The 20,483-nt window shown below is 42.3% G+C and overlaps 8 protein-coding genes across 8 annotated transcripts; 3 read left to right on the top strand and 5 right to left on the bottom strand.

The window, feature by feature from the left end:
* Positions 1-266: 266 nt before the first annotated feature.
* On the bottom strand, positions 267-2,600 carry I206_103742 (uncharacterized protein; the record flags this gene model as incomplete). Its single annotated transcript, XM_019153032.1, has 5 exons — positions 267-1,204; positions 1,269-1,958; positions 2,032-2,042; positions 2,102-2,189; positions 2,297-2,600. The coding sequence occupies 5 exons, from the start codon at positions 2,598-2,600 to the stop codon at positions 267-269; spliced, it is 2,031 nt and encodes a 676-aa protein (XP_019013193.1).
* A 468-nt stretch (positions 2,601-3,068) lies between these two features.
* I206_103741 (uncharacterized protein) lies at positions 3,069-7,551 on the top strand (the record flags this gene model as incomplete). Its single annotated transcript, XM_019153033.1, has 7 exons — positions 3,069-3,941; positions 4,025-4,165; positions 4,252-4,584; positions 4,683-5,043; positions 5,111-5,685; positions 5,757-7,340; positions 7,441-7,551. The coding sequence occupies 7 exons, from the start codon at positions 3,069-3,071 to the stop codon at positions 7,549-7,551; spliced, it is 3,978 nt and encodes a 1,325-aa protein (XP_019013194.1).
* Positions 7,552-7,862: 311 nt separating this feature from the next.
* I206_103740 (uncharacterized protein) lies at positions 7,863-8,431 on the bottom strand (the record flags this gene model as incomplete). The annotated part of the gene is made up of 4 exons (XM_070202824.1): positions 7,863-7,894; positions 7,957-8,074; positions 8,147-8,194; positions 8,273-8,431. 4 exons carry the CDS (start codon positions 8,429-8,431, stop codon positions 7,863-7,865), a joined length of 357 nt encoding a protein of 118 aa, XP_070058925.1.
* Positions 8,432-8,459: 28 nt separating this feature from the next.
* On the bottom strand, positions 8,460-10,365 carry I206_103739 (metacaspase-1; the record flags this gene model as incomplete). Its single annotated transcript, XM_070202823.1, has 12 exons — positions 8,460-8,503; positions 8,579-8,598; positions 8,663-8,675; positions 8,809-8,859; positions 8,931-8,992; positions 9,052-9,281; positions 9,328-9,353; positions 9,412-9,578; positions 9,632-9,703; positions 9,758-9,847; positions 9,897-9,986; positions 10,091-10,365. 12 exons carry the CDS (start codon positions 10,363-10,365, stop codon positions 8,460-8,462), a joined length of 1,140 nt encoding a protein of 379 aa, XP_070058924.1.
* Positions 10,366-10,969: 604 nt separating this feature from the next.
* Positions 10,970-12,247, top strand: I206_103738 (uncharacterized protein; the record flags this gene model as incomplete). Its single annotated transcript, XM_070202822.1, has 6 exons — positions 10,970-11,126; positions 11,188-11,274; positions 11,331-11,452; positions 11,520-11,575; positions 11,633-11,887; positions 11,959-12,247. The coding sequence occupies 6 exons, from the start codon at positions 10,970-10,972 to the stop codon at positions 12,245-12,247; spliced, it is 966 nt and encodes a 321-aa protein (XP_070058923.1).
* A 333-nt stretch (positions 12,248-12,580) lies between these two features.
* On the bottom strand, positions 12,581-14,944 carry I206_103737 (uncharacterized protein; the record flags this gene model as incomplete). Its single annotated transcript, XM_019153036.1, has 9 exons — positions 12,581-12,844; positions 12,928-13,576; positions 13,636-13,753; positions 13,829-14,009; positions 14,083-14,163; positions 14,226-14,249; positions 14,321-14,412; positions 14,476-14,568; positions 14,644-14,944. The coding sequence occupies 9 exons, from the start codon at positions 14,942-14,944 to the stop codon at positions 12,581-12,583; spliced, it is 1,803 nt and encodes a 600-aa protein (XP_019013197.1).
* A 1,411-nt stretch (positions 14,945-16,355) lies between these two features.
* I206_103736 (uncharacterized protein) lies at positions 16,356-18,734 on the bottom strand (the record flags this gene model as incomplete). Its single annotated transcript, XM_019153037.1, has 10 exons — positions 16,356-16,500; positions 16,566-16,707; positions 16,772-16,838; positions 16,899-17,029; positions 17,082-17,198; positions 17,254-17,648; positions 17,699-17,899; positions 17,955-18,051; positions 18,109-18,316; positions 18,372-18,734. The coding sequence occupies 10 exons, from the start codon at positions 18,732-18,734 to the stop codon at positions 16,356-16,358; spliced, it is 1,866 nt and encodes a 621-aa protein (XP_019013198.1).
* Positions 18,735-19,330: 596 nt separating this feature from the next.
* On the top strand, positions 19,331-20,467 carry I206_103735 (uncharacterized protein; the record flags this gene model as incomplete). Its single annotated transcript, XM_019153038.1, has 2 exons — positions 19,331-19,693; positions 19,751-20,467. 2 exons carry the CDS (start codon positions 19,331-19,333, stop codon positions 20,465-20,467), a joined length of 1,080 nt encoding a protein of 359 aa, XP_019013199.1.
* Positions 20,468-20,483: the final 16 nt, after the last annotated feature.

Here is a 20,483-nt window from a genome sequence, read left to right as displayed (position 1 = left end):
AGATAGGGAATGACGTTACAAGCGATCACATTTAGGACGGGAAAGAAGAGAGGATCTTCAAAAGGACATGAATTATGGGAATCGCAGTCAAAAGGGTAAAAATAAACAAATAACACCATCCCAGGAACAGAACGTTATCTCTTGAGATTACTACTACTCAACATGTAGTTTACTTGGGAGTATTGGGATTACATGATCATCTATGTATGTTACTATTTTACAAGCGATGAGGATCTATTATATACACCGAATTCTACTATCATGATTTACATGCTACCATTCAACCCATTGTTGATGGCACTGTTACCATCCTCTTCACCACTCTTGGCGAGATGCTCTAAGAACTCATCCACATTGAAATCAGGATCAAGTAATTGTTCACCTTCACCTCCCATTCCGCTTGCATTGAATCCGTTCATATTTCCACTTGCGTTTGTATTCCCGGATGATAAATCTCCAGTTGTATTAGTAGGGAGGTCCAACCCCATCGATCTAACCAAGGAATCTATACTTTCCTGCAATTGATCCACATTGCCATTCATCCCTACTGCATCTTGGTACGACTTCATCAAGTCATTGGAATTTTGCACCAAAGAGTCTTGATTAGGCAAAGGTGAGAACAAAGCTAATGTGGGATCTAACGATGCATCGCTATTGATTTGCGGTATTGCTGAAGTCTGATAATTCTGTGGTGCCTGCTGTTGTTGTTGCTGTTGTTGCTGTTGTAGATGTTGTCCTGTTTTCGTAGGTGTTTGAAGTGCTTGACCCTGCACCGAGTTATTCAGAGAATTCAGGAACATCTGAGCGGCAGCTGGAGATTGTATCAGCGATCCAATGGTAGTTTGCAGTAAAGAAGGATCGAGATTGTACGCCGACGCAGCAGCCTCTGCCGATGTGGGACTAAGTAGCGGTGCAGATGATTGAGGATTTAAATTCAACTGTTGCTGATGTGGATTATTAGGTGCGCTGTATCTTGCTAATGCGTTACTATCACTAGGTAGCAAGTGATCGGAGTCGGACAAAGGAGATAAATGGTTCGCTCCTAGGGTCTGTTCAGCACCCGGTGTGATACCCTTTGGAGTTGCTCTAGTGCTACCTGTGGGTGTTGACTCGTCTTCCGTAGGTATTGTTGTGAATCGTTGCGCGCTTGACCCCCACGAATCAGGCGTGGTAGCCGCTCGTTTGAAAGGTGGCATTGAATAAGCTACGAAGGTGTATGCTCTTGTCAGCTTGACAACACGACAAGTAACACGAAAAACTCTACTCACTGGAACCAATTTCCACGAGCCTGTCATCATCATCTTCATCTTCGACAGCCGGAGCATTCTGTATCATCCTATCAAGACCCATGCGTCTGCGTTTCTTTGCACTGCCGCTGACGGTTTCTTCCGAATTACTATCCTCCCTTGGTCTACCCAGTCCTCCTCGCAACATAGCTTCTTTCAATCCTTTTAAACCTTCTCCTTGGGTACCGAAAAGCTGTTCTAAGAAAGAGACGATCAAGTCTATTGTTTCACCATGTTTCCTTTGTTTCTCCTGCGTCTCATATGCTTGTCTCCATAATGCTTCGTTTGAAGCTTGTAACTTGCGCAGATCAGCTCCTATCGTTGCTTGAGTTTGACGTATAGCGGCTATACCAGAATGAATTGCGTTGAGATCTAATGCTTGTCCAGCTGGTCCGACCAATTGATTGGCTTCACCCTCTACTGTGCCATCTGTGATTAGGTATTTTCCAGGAGGCGCAGACGAAGTGGAGGCAGATTGTGAAGCCGAACGAGTATTGAGTGATCCAGTCGCAGTCAATGGTGCTGTAGGTTGATTCCCAGGTCGGTTGTTTTTACGAGTTACCTTGACGAGAAGATCAGGATGTCCTTTCTTGAAGAACGGGTTGGCAAATTCCCATAGCTCGACAGGTGTTTCGTTTTTAAGCGCTCCTGATTGAAGGTGAGGAACTTTGTCTAGATGATTTACATGTATCGTCAGCCCTCGTGACACCTCTTACCTCACATTGATCCCGCAACATGCACTCACGGAAACCGTACCTAACGAAAAGCAACATCAGTATCCGTCGCCCACGATCATTAGAGAACGGAGAACTTACATATTCAATTGCCTGACAAAACTCGAGAAATTCGAGTGTTTGAACCATCTCGGGAGCAGTTCACGACCGAACTGCTCAGCATTCGGAACTGAAATTCCAGAGAAGATTACATCAGTATCTGTCATTCGATACCCGTGCATCTTGTTGTCATGAATACTTTGTGGTGTTGACACATTGCTGCAGGACCTTACTCACCGAAAAAGCTATCCCCGTTCTCTCCCCAGTATATCAACTCGTTGACAGACTCATCGCTGACCATCGTATACAGTTTATTGAGAAACGCAGGTACTTTCAATACTTCTCCATTCTCATCTAAGCTCATCCCGGATTTCGATACTCCGGCTGTATTTCCATGAGGACTGACTGTCGAGGAAGATGAAGGTAAAGGGTTTATTGACTTGAGAGGTGAAGGTGGTTCTGATTTGGGGGACGCTGTTGATACTGATACGACTGATGATGGTTTGGATGGTCCAGCTACTGCGTATAGGTTGGTCGTCATTTTGTTCAAAGAGGAAAGCCAGGTTTTAAGTTCAATTCGGGGTAATGGGGGTTATTGTGCTTATTGTTTGACTTAATGGCTTTCCAGTTCCGTCTCCGTCCTTTGTTGCTCCGAATAGACCTGAACCATATAGGCTGAAAGTATGAATGTAGATGATGTGAATAAAGTCTCTTCAAAGATTTAACAATATTTGAGATAGAGCGAAAACAAGCAAAAGAAAAAGTCATTAATATTATCATTCCTGTTTATGTAATTTAATTTATGATTGTCGTGTGCCTAATCGAGATTGGGCCTGATTGGTAGATGGAAGATCAGCGAGCCTATTTCGGGTATTCCCCCTACGCGCGTCATAATCAATGCGCTGTTGATATCTTATAAGATAATTATTGTCTCTAAACGCTCTCCTCATTCATCTTGACTTCCTGTTACTATTATACATATCTTGTACTCTCGCTCCTTGGTAGCAATATGTCGGCCACCGCTCCGGGTGAGAGCGAGAATTTAGTGATGCGGGAATGTGCTCTACAAGCAGACGAGCTATCGCAAGCCGAAGCTTCCAACACAAAATCTACGTCTGCCGAGCAATCCAACAATGAATTGCCAACAACGTCAATCATTTCTGCAGCTCCCGAGAACCGATCCGATATAGTCCCGTCACAACCACTCCAGAAATCGACTACCACGTCTATGAATAGCGAGGAGCAGGTCACATCGCATGCATCCTCATCGACTCTCGTACCTCCTTCTAACAATGATTCAACAATCTCCGTCTCGCCTTCACCGGCTAAAAGACGCCCAAAACCACCCACCAAAGGTATACTCAAACCCCCTCCTCCACCTGCTAAACCTACTTTAGGAAACAGATTGAGAGATATGGTAGGAGGAGCAGTCAATACAGCTGTAGGTACTACTTCAAGGTTATTCGATGCGAATGAAGACTCAATTGCAGGCCCAAGCTCAAGCTCCAGCTCAACAATCGACCCTACAGCTAAAGGACCAAGCTCTATGACCCCAGCTACAGCAGGAGCAGCTCTAGCCTCAATTTCAGGTAGATTGGCTGGGTTAGGCCTGAGTAGGTTTGTGCCTTCACCTAATAATACTGCATCCATGTCGGCGACCGGCTCCCCCGCAGCTTCACCTTTACCATCCAGAAGCATCTCCCTACCTGAAGCTGGATCACCCATGTCAAATAACGGGTCAAACGGAGTAGTATCCGAAAAGATGAAACAAAAGCAGCCCCTCAAGAGAGCTACTTTTGTGTTGCCAAGTTTGAGTATCACATATCCAATCAGCTCACACGGGGAACCTTGGTCGGCAAAGGTCGTAGAGGACAGGCAAAGGGTAAGTCTCACATACACGAGCATATATCGAACTCAGGTGAATTGCTGATTGGGACCAATTTTCGCTTGTGTACTATGGTGTAGATTGAACTCAATCACAAGACCTTACTATCATCAAATTGTGGACCGAAGTATTGGCATTCTCGGAGATTAGTACTGCTATACGAGACGGCATGTAGAAGCAGGGAAGAGAGACCAAGAGTAGGCATCACCAGGGCTCTAGAGGTGCGTACTAGTTATACGTTTTCTTGTTGCCTGCACCACGTGCCATATATATGTCTTTTTATGGACTAACAGTTCGAGGTATATAGATGATACCTCCACCTCCAAAACCTCGGCATATACATCTCACCCTTCGACTCATCGACCATACTACGATAGGTGTCACTGCTCCTCCAGGAAGTCCAAATACGCTCGATGTACCCTTTACGCGATATTCAGCGGAATCATTTGCTGATGTGTTATCGGCTGAATGGGGTTTAAGCGAGCTGAAGCTTGAAAACGGAGTTATAGAAACCGAAGAGAGCTTGAAACCCATTCTACACGCCTTGTTGATATCTGGGACGCTGCCGAACTTGAGCTTGAAGGGAAACAAGAAGATTAAGCCTGGTGGTTGGAGGCTCCTGGCTGTATTCCTGAAAAGAGTGAGTCAGTAAAGCGTTTAGCTGTTGATCTTCGTTGAGGTTATACACTTTCGGGACTTTCCTTAACAGCAAAATTGATTTGCTTTCTTGACCTGCAGGCTCGATCCCTGCGCTATATTGACCTGTCAGAAACAACCTGGGATAAAAAGAGCATCGAATACCTTGTTCAAGCTCTGACATCGACACAGATCAAAGCAACCGAATCGACGCCGAACACTGGTGTTTCCTCCGACGCTTCAGCTCAGCTCGATGTCGATCACGACGCGAAAGTCATTGCTCACCATATGGCAAATAGCATAGACGCAGCAGATGCAAAGAGAACTTCCAAGGACGCGTATGGCAGCTTCATACCGCCTGCGCCATTGTTGAAAGAGCATGAAGAAAGTAGTACACCTGCTGCAGTGCAGACTCTCCGTCTGGATGGTTGTGCCTTGAGAGCAAATGTCTTGGAGACTTTAGGTGAGCTTTCCCCATTCGCTCTTGTTATTCCCCTTTATTGAGCAAGGCTGAGTCGTTGGTATCATAGCCCAGGGTGTACGTTCATCCGACCTCAAGAACATATCCCTGCGGCGGAATCGAATAGGACCACTAGGAGCCGTAGCTCTAGCCCTTATGATTCGAGACTACCCAGACTCGACACTCGTTATGTCTTCCTTGTCACCCGGATTATCACCTAACCCTTCCACACAATCACCTTTACTCGTTCCCAGTGACGCCGCCTCATCGCCCAATCCTACTAACCTTCCTCCAACTGTACCGTACGCAGCTCGAACAAGGAAACCTCATCCTCCTTTACTGGATGAGAGAGATTTACCTCCTATCCCCCTCGTCATATCATCGCCCACAGGTGGGGTCACGTCACGAACAGTTCCAGATGGCTACAAACCACCACCGCCACCGAAACATCCCTTGGTCATGCCTGGCGGAGGCAATTCCGCCATGCAAGACGCAGGCAATTTCCCGATCACAGCCGAAGGCAAAATGTCTAACCCAGAGCTCGGCGGAGCAAGTATGGCATTGCAACGGAGTGTCAGAGCTCTAGACGGAGTGGAGAGGATAGGAAGGTTGTTGACCCTCGATTTGAAATCTAATGAGATCAAAGTAAGTAAGGTTGTTCTTCAATCGCGAGGTACACTGTGGTTGACTGTTTTCATCTCCTTTGACCATCTTAGAATGGTGTAACTTATATTGCTCAGGTACTGAAACGAAATCGGACACTCAAAGTGCTCAATCTGAGCGATAACAAGATCGAGTCTTCCGGATTAGCATCCCTTGCCGAAGCTTTGAAATATAATTCTACATTGGAAACACTTGATCTTTCAAACAACCCATGTTGTGGACCTTCCAATGAGGGAATATCATCATTGAGGACTTCGTTTACTGTCAATACTTCTTTAAAACGACTTTTCCTTTCTGATACAGGATTGACAACTGAAGGAGCGATCTCATTAGCTGAATTCTTGCCAGAATCAAAATCACTCTTGCATCTAGATTTGACCAATAATGATCAAGTTGAAACTGCTGGTATATTAGCTTTATCAGTTGGACTGAAATCGAATAATTTGATTAGATGTTTAGATATTTCTATTCAACCTAATTCAATATCTCAATCGGAAATTTCTCAAAGTATCTTACAATCATGTATAAGAAATACTGAATTAGCTGTAGAGAAAGCATCAAGTCAACAAGAAGCAATAGTTTGGGGTCCAATTAAAAAATCAAATTTAGTTAAACAAATTAAAGAAATTGATCAATTAAAAAAGGATCAAGAAAGATTTGAATTAACTTTTACACCTTCTGGACAAGCTAGAGAATATGTATATACACTTAAACCAGAAAGAGTATTAATAATTTCAGAAGAAACTTTAAAATATTTACAAAAATGGTTTGAAGCTGGACAAATTTATAATAATTTAAGAAATAATAAAGATAAAAATATTTCAAATCAATGGGAATCAAATCAATTACCTATTGAAGAATTTGAAACTTTATATGAGAGGTCAAAAGTACTTAAAGAAAGGATAATTGAACAAATTCAAGATTCTAATTTACCTTCAGAAAGCTTAGAAAGATTACTTTGGTTAAATGATCAATTCACAAATATGATTGAATTAGGTTCAAACTTTATACCTCCTCCTAGATTATTATTACCTTCTCAAATTGTTCCTACTAATTCCCCCAATAATCAAATGAATGGAAATGGTGGTAATGATAATAACATCAAATATAATGGTGGGAGAGCAAGGTCCGGAAGTGGAAATGGAGGAAGATTATATCCACAAAGAAGACATATGAGAATTAGTTCAACTGAAATTTCAAGTCCAAATTTCTCAATTGGTGATTCAGATAATGATTCTGATCCTGAAGAGATCGATGAAACTTCTTTCACACAATCAACTCCTACTAAAACTCCTATACTTCGAAGATTGAATACTCCTACAAAATCAAATTCTGGTTTAGGACTAGGTTCAATTAATACTTCGAATCCAGTTGAAAATGAACCATCAGTATTGACTGCGCATACAAACGAAAATTCACTTGAAGATCAGAATAAGCTTCAAGGTAAAGAAGGGGAATTTGTTGAAAATGATTTCTTGACTGATTTAACTAGTCCAACTGAAAAAGCTTCTAGGAAATGGGTAGAAGAAGAAGGAGAAGTATTCAGAAAGGGAACTAGGCTTGGTGTGGTTGATGAAAAAGATGATACATTAGGTGAGGAGAAAGACAAGATTAGTGGAGAGGAATTGAGGAAAGAAGTAAGTACAATGCAGCAATTTTCACAAATAGCATTTTGATCTGCTTCAGAAATCCAAAAACGAAAAGCTAAAAATTAATGTCTTTCGGGATTTCATTTAGATCCTCGAAACTCCTGTAGCTAGAAGCCCAACTAGAAGAGTCATACCTCTTGAAGGTGAACGAGTAGAAGGAGAGGAAGATGATCAGGAAAAAAGCGAGAATGCAAGTTGAAAACTGGGTGTAACCTCTTGAAATCAGTTGTATTATATAGGACATTTTGTAGATAATCTTCTTTTTGACTCGTCTATTTAGAAGTCTGACGCGTTGATCTTAGATTCTTGCTCATTTGTGCTTCCCATTCCTTTTTTAACGAGATCTTAACGAATTATCATATTAGCGAATCAAAACCAGAATGCATTCATCGAGACTCTTGCCGAACCAATATATCCCACACTCGGTCCATTATCAACGCTCCGCTCCACGAGATCTACTGCAATTTCAACTTGATTGATTGAAAGATCAGTGTGACAATTTGAGAGAGCTTAAGCGACAAACTCGAGCTCGGTATCGATTGCTGCAGAGTCCCCACTAAGTCAGTCATAATCGGAAACCCGATCAAGAGTATAATTCACTCACGATGACAAGCTGAAAGTTGTGGTTTCTGGGTATATTTCCCTCTCATCTCCTCTCTGACACTTACCAGAAGCTGTTGGTAGCTCTGCTTGGGATATTTGGTCAACGCAGCGATGAATGCCTATTCATCGAAGGATGATTTGTCAGCTCATGAGAGAAAGCAAATAGCCGCAAGCTTTGTATGATAGCTCACATAAGACATGGCACCCGTCGCTTTGCCTTCTTCCTGGGAGTCGGCAGACTGCACAAGAGTAAGTCAGTGATCAGTAAGAGATCGATTGTATCTTTGGTGAAATGAATGATAATCAAAGCAGCTCACTGTTTGATTATCTTTACAACCCGCCCACTGAATAATATCAGCAGGACTAGTCTTAGTCTTCCTGGTCTTCTCATCCGCTTTCTTGGCATCAAAGACGTTTTTAGCTGCTCCGAAAAGATTTGACATGATACCCCCAGCATTCCCTCTAAGGATATCCATTCCTGCTCCCAATAAGCCTTCTTTGGCTTCATCCGGAAGATTGGGCTCCTTGATTTTCCCTTCGGTTGAGTACTATTCATTTAAGTTTTCAATTATGAAAATCAGCACTTGAATCACTATATTCGACGGACTGATTGGGATGCTCACAACGTATGGCAGATCCATTACTGTACCGGAATGGCATGAATCAAAAATAGCTGTAAGTCTGCAACCAGCAGGAAGTGGCTGGACGAGCAGCTCATGACTGCCGAAAGCAAGGCATAGGGTTCAGACCATAACGACCTCAATCATTTAAAGAGAAAGCTCACACTGAACATTGGAAAGATAACAAGGCATCAGTAAGGTCATGGTTATCTTAGCTAATTAGAAAAGCTTACTGTCATCGTCTACAATCAGACCAGCTGTTCCATAATCGAGTGGACAGATGGCTGAAGCGGTGCAATTACCGCCGCATTTATCAGCCGCTATAGTAGTAGTAACCTGCACTATGTTAGCTTACCTTCATCGTCGTCATCGCCCTCATCGCCATTCAAGTCTTCTGTCTGAGTACCATGTCCGGAGCTGTGATAGTTGGCCGATTAGCTCAGCTTCAACTGTCATCAACTATATCACGAGCTCACTAGTGGAAGAATAGAGCATCGTCCTTCTGAGCACCCTCAACCAACCACTGCATTCCTCGAATGATATTGTCTCTGGTGGGAAGAGTTCTAGGGTCATTGACATCGTCGGTAAGCATGACGATATCAGCAGGTCTATACCCGAATCTTTCGCAGATGAATTTCTGAACATTGTGGACGTCGTTAATGCACCCTGCTAGCTCGCCCGTTGTGCCGAAGTAGTTGATACCAATCTGCGACTATGTCAGCAGATCTCCTGCAATCAGGTATTTTACTTACCAATAAAGCCTTTCTGGTACCGTTACCTAAATACAGGAATATTGGCTGAGCGTCAATCAAGCATGCCAAGTATATCAAACTGACATTTTGAGTATTCAAAATAAGCTTGAGCCATTTCGCCGGTTTGGGGATCAGTAAAAGTGGGTCCATAGTGCTGTTGACGAGGTCTACCATCGTCGTCTCCTCTGTATTGCTGACCATAAGGAGGTTGAGGGGCCTGATATTGTTGCTGGGGAACATATCCGGCTCCACTGACGATGGTGGATTAGCGGCTCTTTGTGAGTTATCATCGATCAAAACTTACGTAGGATAATAATGCTCAGGAGGTGGTCCTGGAGGTAGAATGTTATTGTACTGGTCGCCACTAGAGCGATATCTAAACGATAATGAGTTTGAGGCTTACAGAAGCATGATTAGAAAGGGTACCTACTCGCCACCAGCATAACTTTGGTTATCGTTTGCATATGCAACATATCGTTGGTTAGACTGATCTTGGTGTTTGTTTTGACCACCCAGTCCCCTATTATACCCATCAGAACAACTCTGAGTTGTCAGACCAGGGCGCTTACATAGCTCCGAAGGCACTCATCACTCCAGCTGGGATTCCTCCAGAACCATCGGAATGCCTTGATTCATTGTACTCGTTTCCGGAGTAGAACCTGTTAAGGTACTGATGAGCCAGTGAGGATGGGTGACAAAGCGTAGAGAAGTAGTTGTTGTGTATAGAGCAAGATCAGGATTATGAAGTGTGATGTTTACTCACGGTTCTTCTACTGGCTGGGGACCTCTACCATAGTCACCGTATTCATCCTGTCTTCTATACTCCTCATGATGTTGCCTCTCACCTCTGTACTGGTTATCGTTTTGATCTTCATCGGAGTGATGACTCTTACTGCTATGTGAACTTTTTCGAGAATGGTGACTATGATCACTGTCATCGTCTCTGGATTCCTCAGCTTCAACGTATCTCTCATGATCGCTTGAAGAATGATCACTTGCTGCGTCTTGATAGTATTCCTCGTATTCGTCTCCTGACATTTCGATGGGTGTATGACGGAGCTGCAAGATCTTTGTTAGTTCTTGAATGAGTTAGTGCAGTGTTACTTGATGATTAGTATTAAATGATACAATGGGGATGAGATGATTCTTATAACATGAGTCTCTTTGTGTGTGTTTGATGGTTTAAATGACTTGATGACCTATGCGATTCGCTTTGACCTCTTTGGCACGGTTCATCTGTTTGATCTGATTGATGATCATGACGTCGTATTTGATTAGACTGACAACAAGACAATGACATATATATATATATTATACGAGTTTACATATATACTTATCTGAAGCTGTATATTTTACAGGTTATTGAGTGAATGGTAAATGATGGAATGCATCAGTTGGGTTCGACAGATATATAATAGTAGAGCTAGGACGAGATTATATTGAGGGTTTAATTACAGGACATTCATTACGTCATCGACCACCATTTGGGATGTTGCAATCAACCCGTATGGTGGAGTTTATTGGATTATATGGTAAACAACATCACAAAGGTCGATCATTGCTATTACTTTTATAACTTGTCCTTTCCATTCAAGGCGGATTCATACATTTCATCTCTGATCACATCCCAATCTTCAACATCATGTCAAGCTACGATGCGACACCAGACGAGGTCATCACCCCGACTCAATTCAGGGATTCGATGAGATTAGTTAGATTACAGATCGCCATTCCCATCTCAGTTCTTGTTGCCATGGGAGCGAATCTAGTTTGCGCTCTAGCCATCAAACCAGGATTATGTGAGTATTCGTTGGCGTGAAATATGTGAGAAAATCCACTTACAATCCGCTGTCAATGTAGCCGGTATAAACACTTTATTCCCCACACTCCTGTCACCTAATGCAACCTTTGTAGGAATATATTGGGCTATATTGTATATTCTACAAGGTAAGATAGACCTTCGTTTCAGCTATAGTGCTAGCTAAAGATTTGAGCAATCATAGTTGGCTTCTGTCTGGTACTCCTACTAGTCAGAAAAGATGTGACCAAGGAGACTCTGATTTATGGTGTCGGTCTTCGATTTGCAATTTCCAACTGGCTACAGGCTGCTTGGGCTGTTTTCTTTGTGAGTCTACACACTTCACTCATTCTGTGCGCTCCGATCCAATTCTGACGATTCATCAATTTTGCAGACTCTCCAGTTCTTTTGGGGAGCTGAAGTTGTCCTTATCTTGAACGTGATCTTACTGTATGTTGGCTTCATCCTTCAGTCGTGTAATGACTCTCAAGCTTATCGCTTTTTCAGTCTTTCAATTCATATCACCCTTCTTTACTATCCCGTCACCCTCAAGCGACCTATCGATGCTCTGTTCATCCATGCGCCAATGACAATGTTCTTGGCAATCCTATTCCAATTGGACTGGATGCACAATGGATTTGTTGCTTTGGGATGGTTTATCAAAGAAGAAACAGCTAGGGAAAAGTATACTTGGCAAGCTGTTGGAGCTGTTGCCGCTGTCAATTTCATCTCTGCTATATGGGCAGGTATCAAAAGATTATAGTGAGTCATATCCGTTGCCCTTTGCGTGATATTTGAGCGGTCGTTATTGACTTAGTATTATCCATTTCCAGCCTACTCACTACGGCAAGCGTTTACCTGCTCTTCACCTTACTTTTCGCTTCGCCAAGATCAAATCCTACTTTACCCACTACTGCTTTACCCAAACCAACTCCTTTACTTGTGACTATCATCATCTGTTTAGTACTTCATCCTATCGCTTTGATAGCTGGCGTAGCTTGGCAGAGGACTAGGGAGAAGGAAGGTAGAATCAGACTAGAGGAGGAAGTGGAAAGAGCTGAAGAGGACGAGAGAGATGCCGAGAGAGAAGCAAGAGCAGAGGCCAGAGCGAGAAGGGCTTGAGTTTATGATAAGATTGCCAAACTGGGAAATACATTTCCCTAAGCAACTTATACCTTATTGTCAACTCAAAATGTATAATTCTGAAGAACGGACTATTGATGGCAAATCTTGCAAACCAGCGTAATATCTTTGATATTCTATGCAATTCACATCTTCATGCTCATTACAAACTACGTGATTATCCATGTATCTACACCGATACGACCTTGACTAACGTACAAAAATGTACATAAGAATCCTGATGACGCTTGTGTCTTAGCATCATCTCTACCTTTCTCTTCCCCTTTCTTGAATTTGGTAAACTTTACCTTAATTCGAGATTACACGCAACACCTAATTGGAGAACAACATTCTGTAAACTTTGACGTAGAAAGGAGCAGCTGCTCTTTCAGCTCGATAAATTCTCATCTCTTCAACAGTCAACCATGACTTTCTTCCTGTATCGAGATCGATTTCAGAAGCCTTTCTAGGAGTTCCTCTCTTCCAAGCGTAACCGACAACGTAGAAAAGAATCATGATGGGAGCTGCCAAGTAAGAAAGGAAGAATGATTCTGCTCTTTCACCTGCACTTTCAACACCGCCAATAGGGAAAAGTCCCTGTAAAACATTTCAACATTTTGATTAGCCTTTTGTTTTCTGAGAAAACTTTTTTTCGCTAATGTAGAATTTCAACAACTTACAATATAGAATTGAGCGATAAGAATGATAATGATTAAAATCGTACCAAGCCAAGAACCATATTCACCACCTAAAGCTTTGAATGGTAATTCTTCAACTGAATGACCTTGAGCTTTCCAAGCTTTTCTAAATCTAATATGAGTTATACAAATTGATAACCAAGTAATTAATGTCGAAAGACCTGATAAAGCTACCAACCAATTGAAAACTTCACCTCCAACATCTGCACAATTGATATATGCTAAAGGACCTAAAACTAATAAAGCTAAAACTGAATATAAAGGTCTACCAGATTTATCAATATATGTGAAGAATTTTGGAGCATATCCAGTTTCAGCTAAAGCAGTTAAAGTTCTTGATCCAGCATAAACGCATGAAAGACCAATTGATAAAACTGAAATACAAATAGTCAAATTGATAAGATGATTTAATCCTTTAATTCTAGCTCTATCCATTAAGATGACGAAAGGAGAGATATCGGAACCACTACCGTTATAAAGATCTGGATCATCTGATTTGATAGTTAAACCAACAATAGTTAAAGAAGTGACGTAAATCAAAGTAATTCGCCAGAAAGTGTTCTTGACAGCTGAAGGCATAGTTTTTCGAGGATTTGGAGTTTCAGTGGCGGCTAAACCGACAAGTTCGGTACTGCATTCCAAGTTAGTACTAAAATTCAAGGAACTTCAGGTGAAAAGACAAAAGCTCACCCAGCGAATGAGAAGGCAGCGGTAACGAATACAGCACAAACACCCTTGAAACCGTTAGGGAAAGCACCAGGTGCTTCATGCCATAATCGAGCACCTTGATAGGTATCGAAATCACCACCTAATAACCCAGCCGAGTAATGTTAGTGGTCCGTAATGTTTACAGAACGGTTTAGTCAAAAGGACAGTAACTAACCTGCAGGTCCTCCACCACAAATACAGACGATACCGATGATGATATACATGACCACAACTAGCAATTTTAAGCAGGAAGACCAAAATTCTTCTTCAGCATATCCTAGAGTACCAAGCGCAGAGGCGATGATTATAACGACGAAGAATATGGTGATCCAAGCAGCGAGTGGTACTGCATCAGTCTACAGAAACATGAGAACATATAGGATTAGCTTATCGACGGTGTAGTTACAGGTCTTCATAGATATTTCTCACCCAGTATTGTACAGTAGATCCTGCAACAGTAATTTCAAGAGGTAAAACAACAGCCCATTGTAAAACGTAATTCCATCCCATCTATTTGTGATAGGAATCAGCTATTATACTCTTGTTCACCTTGTGAAGAGTCTTTGACTCACAGCAAAAGCGAAAGAAGGGTCGATCTGAAAAAAGACGGGAATGATATTAGCTTTTGACAAGAATTATATCATCAAGACTGCAAAGCTGATCGTACCATTCGAGATGCCAAAGTATAAAATCCACCAGAAACAGGATAAAGAATAGCCATTTCACCCAGAGCTTGAGTTACGTTGATAAGCATGACACCTGAGAAAATAGATATCTTGCGTCAGTTATCTGGGAGAAAATCATTGACAAATTCGCACTCACCCATAATTATCCAAGCAAGTAAGATACCAGCGGGTCCACCATTTCCAAGGGCAGATCCTGAACCGACAAAAAGACCAGTACCGATACTTCCACCTGAATATCAGTTTAGATTAGCAAATATTCATTTGTGAAAAGATCTTGTACCGATATGATTATGATTATACTCACCGACAGCAATCATTTGTAAATGTCTAGGTTTCATTTTTTGTTGTAAAAGTGGATTGTCATGTTGAAGATACTCAGGTGGGATATCACCATGAGCAACTAAACCTCTCGTTGTACCTGGAGCTCTTTTGAAAGATTCTAAATTTAATCCTAATCTAGTCATGAGACTTTCTTTACTTGGATCATAGTATACATCTTGAGCTGGATCTACCGAAACACTATGTCCAGCTTCAACACCTGCACCTGTATAGGCCCCCTTCTTCTCCACATCGTTGAATTGAGTAAAACTGCCTTCTTGAGCCATTCTTACTCTCGGGCAAACTAGCAGTAAGTAGACAGTTGGAGTAAAAACCAATATCAGTAAAGAAAAAAAAACGGGCAAGGAAAATCAAGATATATGTATATATATCTATATCAAACCACCACTGTGGTCATAACACTGAGTTTTCTTATCGGGTGAGTAAGTTGTGCAGAAAAGGCAAGCAGTTCGTGAGTTGTCGTACGGGATCTCCTTTTTCATTCAAAATCCTCGGTTGTCCTTCCCATAAGATGTGTTATCTTTACACGCAAGTTAATCTAGCCATTTTGGATTGGTTGATTGTGTTCAAATCTCAATGCCAAGACAATGTACATTGTGTGGAGTAATTTCCATTACCCTCAGATAATCAGAAGGTTTAGCGGAATGATTGGAAAGTGGTCCTAAAGGGAAAATAGGATGATTGATACAATCGTAAATTTGACGCTTGAGACATCGCTCAAGGTCTAGGTAGGTCCTAATTCCCATATAACAGGTAAATTCATTTAAGATAGTTTGGCTTAGCAAAAACTGTCAAAGGGAAATGTCTCACTCAAAAGGTGATCCTGTTCCCATGGTCAAAAGACGAAAAGAAGCTTATCATGTAAATTCAATTGGTTACAGAAGTAGGACCTTATTTCATTCTTTACCAAATCCGCTTGGAAAGAGGCCTTTGTATGAGCGGTAATTCGATCAATTGAGGACCAAAAAGAGACATAAAATCGGTAATGGTACCGCGTGGAGCTGTTGTCTTGGCAAAAACTAGAAAAAGGGTCTGCTTATCAAATTCCCTCCTCGTACGGACTGAGCCCTTGTTCAATTCAATGCAAATAATATGCGCTAAAAAGGTACAGTATATGACATCACAATGGTATATAATACGCTTAAATGGTATCAGCCTTTCGACAGATAAGACGATGCTGCAGTCTCAATCCATTTTGCCTGAAGCGATAAATATCGCAAGTCTACTTGTGTGTCGATGTACAATCAATCTGACTCTAAACGATCAGCTCTATGCGATATCAATCAATTCGTGTTCAACGAGACTACGGTCACAACTCGTTGGTAATAAAGCTCGTCGGAGTCAAACTCATACACTTGCCGGTCCGCAAATTCCGGAATCAATGCCACTTGGTCATCGTCAAATGACCAATGCCGCCAAGTCAGATAATGCCAAGCATTACGTAGAACTCACACGACGAGTTACATAGCATCTATCTCCGTACTTTGATTCGCTACAGATACGGCACTTCATATCGTGCTGCATACGCATTGCGTACTCCATAGCATTCCTGTATACGTATCTGAATCACTCCTGAGGGATTCTGAGATCGATTACAACGTTGAGCTTACTGATCACTCCTTGACGATCTCCCTGGCATACATTCAGCCTCTCCCTTTCAGACCATGTGAAGTCAATCTAGACTTTGCCTTTTGTCCTTTCAATCTCTTCGGTGGTTAAGTCCATGCGCTGCAAGTTGGTTTCTTTCTTATCGACATCAAGATTTCGGAAGAAGAAGTAGATAGATGCAGAAGCAAGTAAATTCGCACAGCCGATTCCGACGCTGCAAATATATCACGTCATCAGTCGAGCAAGGATTATGTAAAATGTGACTGGAGAAAAACTTACAATACCCAAGTTATATTTGGATCTTTGAAGGCTGGGGTACATCCTAACAAAATCGCTCTGGAAATAGCGCTTGTAAAGAATACACAAGCGATGATTGTACCTTTCATTCTTGGGGGTGTCATCGTATATGCCATCTCGTAACCTGATACCACGATTTATCAGCTGAATCAAGTCAGGTTTCAAGTGTATGGAATATTTTAACCCACAACTAACACTGATGAAAATTCCACCGAGAGGTTGGAGGATGAAAGGAATAGCCACCAACCAGGCGGACTAATTGAAAGAGCTGTGAGCTATAATCAGATATTTAAAAAATGGTTGATAGAACCTCACCAGCCCAGAGACCCCTGTACCGACATCACATTCTGTAGCGGCATATCCGCAAGGACTTGTCTCGTAGACTCTCCATTGTAATACCGCTGCTATAGCGTTAAGAATAGCACCGATAAAGAAACCAACGGCAACTTGACATATTCGTCAGTCGCAGATGAATCGGCTAGCTTGACATGCACTTACTTCGCCTGATATAACCGAAGTTAATTCCCATCTTCCGCAACGTAGGGTACAAGAGATAATTGTAGACTGGAATAGCGCATACGGTTGCAATAGGATTGAAATTGTTGAGAACGTCATCTATCATCCATATTTTAGTTTTGTCTATGAGCAAGATATAATTTCACAGACTCACTAGGTAATCCATTAGTTGTCATAGACCCAGCGAGATTGGTTAGAATAGAATCTGTTCCGCCATCTGCCAAGTACCAAGCAGGGAGAAATACGAAAACTCGTAACGCTTTTAGAGTGGCTTTGACTTCATCCACAAACTGATCATCGAAGCTGATCCAACCTGCTTTATGCTGGGAAGCGATTTGATCATATTCTCCTGATGCTCGAAGGTTTGTAGGCTTGATACTTTCCCATTTGTCCTCTGAGCTTTTGCTTTGCTTACTTCGCTTAATGATCAAGCCTATAACCTTGAAAGCGTCGCCAACTGATGATCCAGACGGAGGAAAATGGGTGATACGTGATCGAACCCATAACAATGAGAGTGGTTGAAGAAGGAAGCATATTCCAGGAAGCATACTATTTTTACTTTAGCTGAATACAAGCTTAGATAAGGTGGTTACCCTTACAAGGCGAGCCAAAATCCGATACGCTTCTCACAGTATGAAGTCGCAATGGAAAAGAAAGCACCGACGTTCCCAGCCCAATAGTAGAGTAAAAGCATTCTCTCAACGGTGACACCAGGATCCTCGATGACTCGCTCGCCTGAGGCAAGGACCTTAATGGTCTGTCGTTTGACGGTCGATTGATCGGCGATCAAAGGTGCAACACTAGACCAACAAATCAGCAAACCACTGTAGTGAACTCCAAACTATATTTGCCTACCTTGGTTTTATAAAGCCTGATCCGAATGAAAGGCAGATCATACCGATTATGAAAGGGACAATTGCATGACCACCAGCAATAACACTTGGGATGGAAGCTAAGGGATCGAGAAATAAGATAAAATGCTGACTTGAAGATTGAAGATACGACTCACCGATGACCAACATCATGTGGGATGAGAAACCGATTATGATCCCTACCCAAAGTCCTTTATATCTTCCAAGCTTGACATCTGCTAGATATCCTCCTAGTAACGGAGTACAGAACACCATGAATTGAAAGAGAACGGTAAGCGCAGTAGCTGTTTGTAGACCCATTCCCAATGCACCAGCTGATCGTTGTGTCCCCGAAGGAGGAGCTCCCTGTGACGAATTCGAATCAGCATGGTCATATTCACTTGAAGGAAGTCAAACTTACAGCTCCGTTACCACCTTCAGGAAGGGGTCTTTGAATGAAGTTCTGGAAAACACCCGTAACACCATAATAGGATGCGTAGTTGGCAGCTTCCACAAAACATAAAGCATATCCGGCACGATTCACTTTTCCTGGAACTTTGCGAAGAGTTTTCTTTTCCTCTTCAGTGGGTACAGTCGGATCATCTTCCACTTCAGCTGATTCCACGATCACGTCTTCAGCATCCAATTTGGAGCTGTTATTCTCAGTGTTGTTGATGAATGGCTCTTCGCTCAAAATGTGATTGGCATCTGCGCCAGTCAGAGTGAAATCTCGCACCAAGTCTGCATCTTTGGCGGCTGTGACGATGGATTTAGCAGAAACCATGGCAAGAATAGGAAGCTGAACATACCCATGACGAAAGAATGCACTTCAATTGGATGTCCAAAGTTGATGGAAGAGATGACAAATGCCCTCGTCGACCTGTTTAATACCATTTCTTGATCCCTTCTTCCCTTATCGCCATGTCATCCTTATCGCTCAGTCGCCCACTTCGCAACTTCCCTCCACCAGTCGTTATGGCACGGCCCGAGCATGACTAGGGATTGTCATGTGATTAACCAATTTGGATGCTGATCGAGCCGCTGCCAAGCGTACATCCCCTCGGCATAGCGATGTCCTGCGCTTCGGATCGCCAAAAATACGCTAAAGCAAGACAAGGTTCACTGGTAAATGAACATGATGCTTAAAATAGACTTTTTTCCGAACGAGATAAGGGAAAAAAGGTTCATCGGATCCGACCGAACGGACTTGCGCGATCGGTAACGATCACGAGGACACCGAGTGAGGTTTCTGTACACCGTATAACATGGATTTGTTTGACCGTTAACGCAATTTGCTTGCTCTCGAACCAGTCATAAAATACTAAACTGCAACATACGTGCTCCACCGTACGACGAGTTTCCATATTGAATCTATCACAAATGTCCCATTTGACTTCACATCATACCCTACCACCATTTCCAGAAGGTGAAAAGACAGCTCCTTTAGTCTCTGTTTCTTTCTCAAAACTGGAAATCAATGACGAAGAAGCTTCAGCAGCCCTGTTTCAAGCTTGCAAGCAACTTGGATTCTTCTATCTCGACTTCTTAGGATCAAGTTTAGGCGAGATTATCGTGTCTGAGGCAGAAGAGCTGAACCAAGTGCAAAAGGAGTTCTTTGCTTTGCCGAATGAGGTCAAGGATATCTATGGGAGACCACACCTTCACCCATTCTACGCTTATCGATATACAGAAACGGAGGGAAAAGACGAGAATGGGTCGCCCCTCAGGAATGCGAACTACAACGTAAGTCAAGCGTTCCTACGATATAATACGTTTTGACCAGGCTGACTCGCTTGACAGTTGCGTAAAGATGACATTTTGGGTCAATGTGAACGCTTAGCCTGTCATCCCTTGATCTTACAACATCAGAATTTATTCGAAAAGTATGTTCGACATTGTCGGGAAGCTGTAAATGTGTTACTTGATCATCTCAACTCCCACCTTCAGCTTCCTCCTGGAACACTTGCCAATCTCCATCGAATCAACGAACGATCAGGTGATCATGTTAGATTTACTCAAAATCAACCTCACGAATTTAATGAAGAAAGAGCAAGAAGAGCTGAACATACCGATTTTGGTTCATTAACTGTACTTTTCAACTGGCTAGGTGGACTTCAAATTCGTACACCCGATACTAATGAATGGGTTTATGTGAAACCAATTCCAGGTTCATGTATCGTCAATTTAGGTGATGCTATGGTCAAATTCACTGCTGGTATCCTCCGTTCAAATATTCATCGAGTTGTACCTGCACCTAGTACCCAAGCACATCTTACAAGAAATAGTCTCGTGTTTTTCACTCGACCTGAAGATGCGGTGATTCTCAAGCGATTGAAAGGTGGAATCATTGATGCTCAACCGGAATCTGATGAACCCGAACAAGAGATAACGAGTCATGAGTGGATTATGAAAAGAGGTACTGGTCAAATGCCGGGGATCTTCACGTCAAAAGGATTCGAAGGTAGAGTTTACGATGCTCCATCTCATGTGACTCCTTCAGTCGGGATTCCCGCATAATGTCAAAATCATATTC

Source organism: Kwoniella pini, chromosome 4 (genome assembly GCF_000512605.2).
Source record: "Kwoniella pini CBS 10737 chromosome 4, complete sequence".
Classification (NCBI taxonomy): Eukaryota; Fungi; Basidiomycota; class Tremellomycetes; order Tremellales; family Cryptococcaceae; genus Kwoniella; species Kwoniella pini.
The sequence above is the reverse complement of the archived record's forward strand: the minus strand, read 5'-3'. Positions and strand labels throughout refer to the sequence as shown.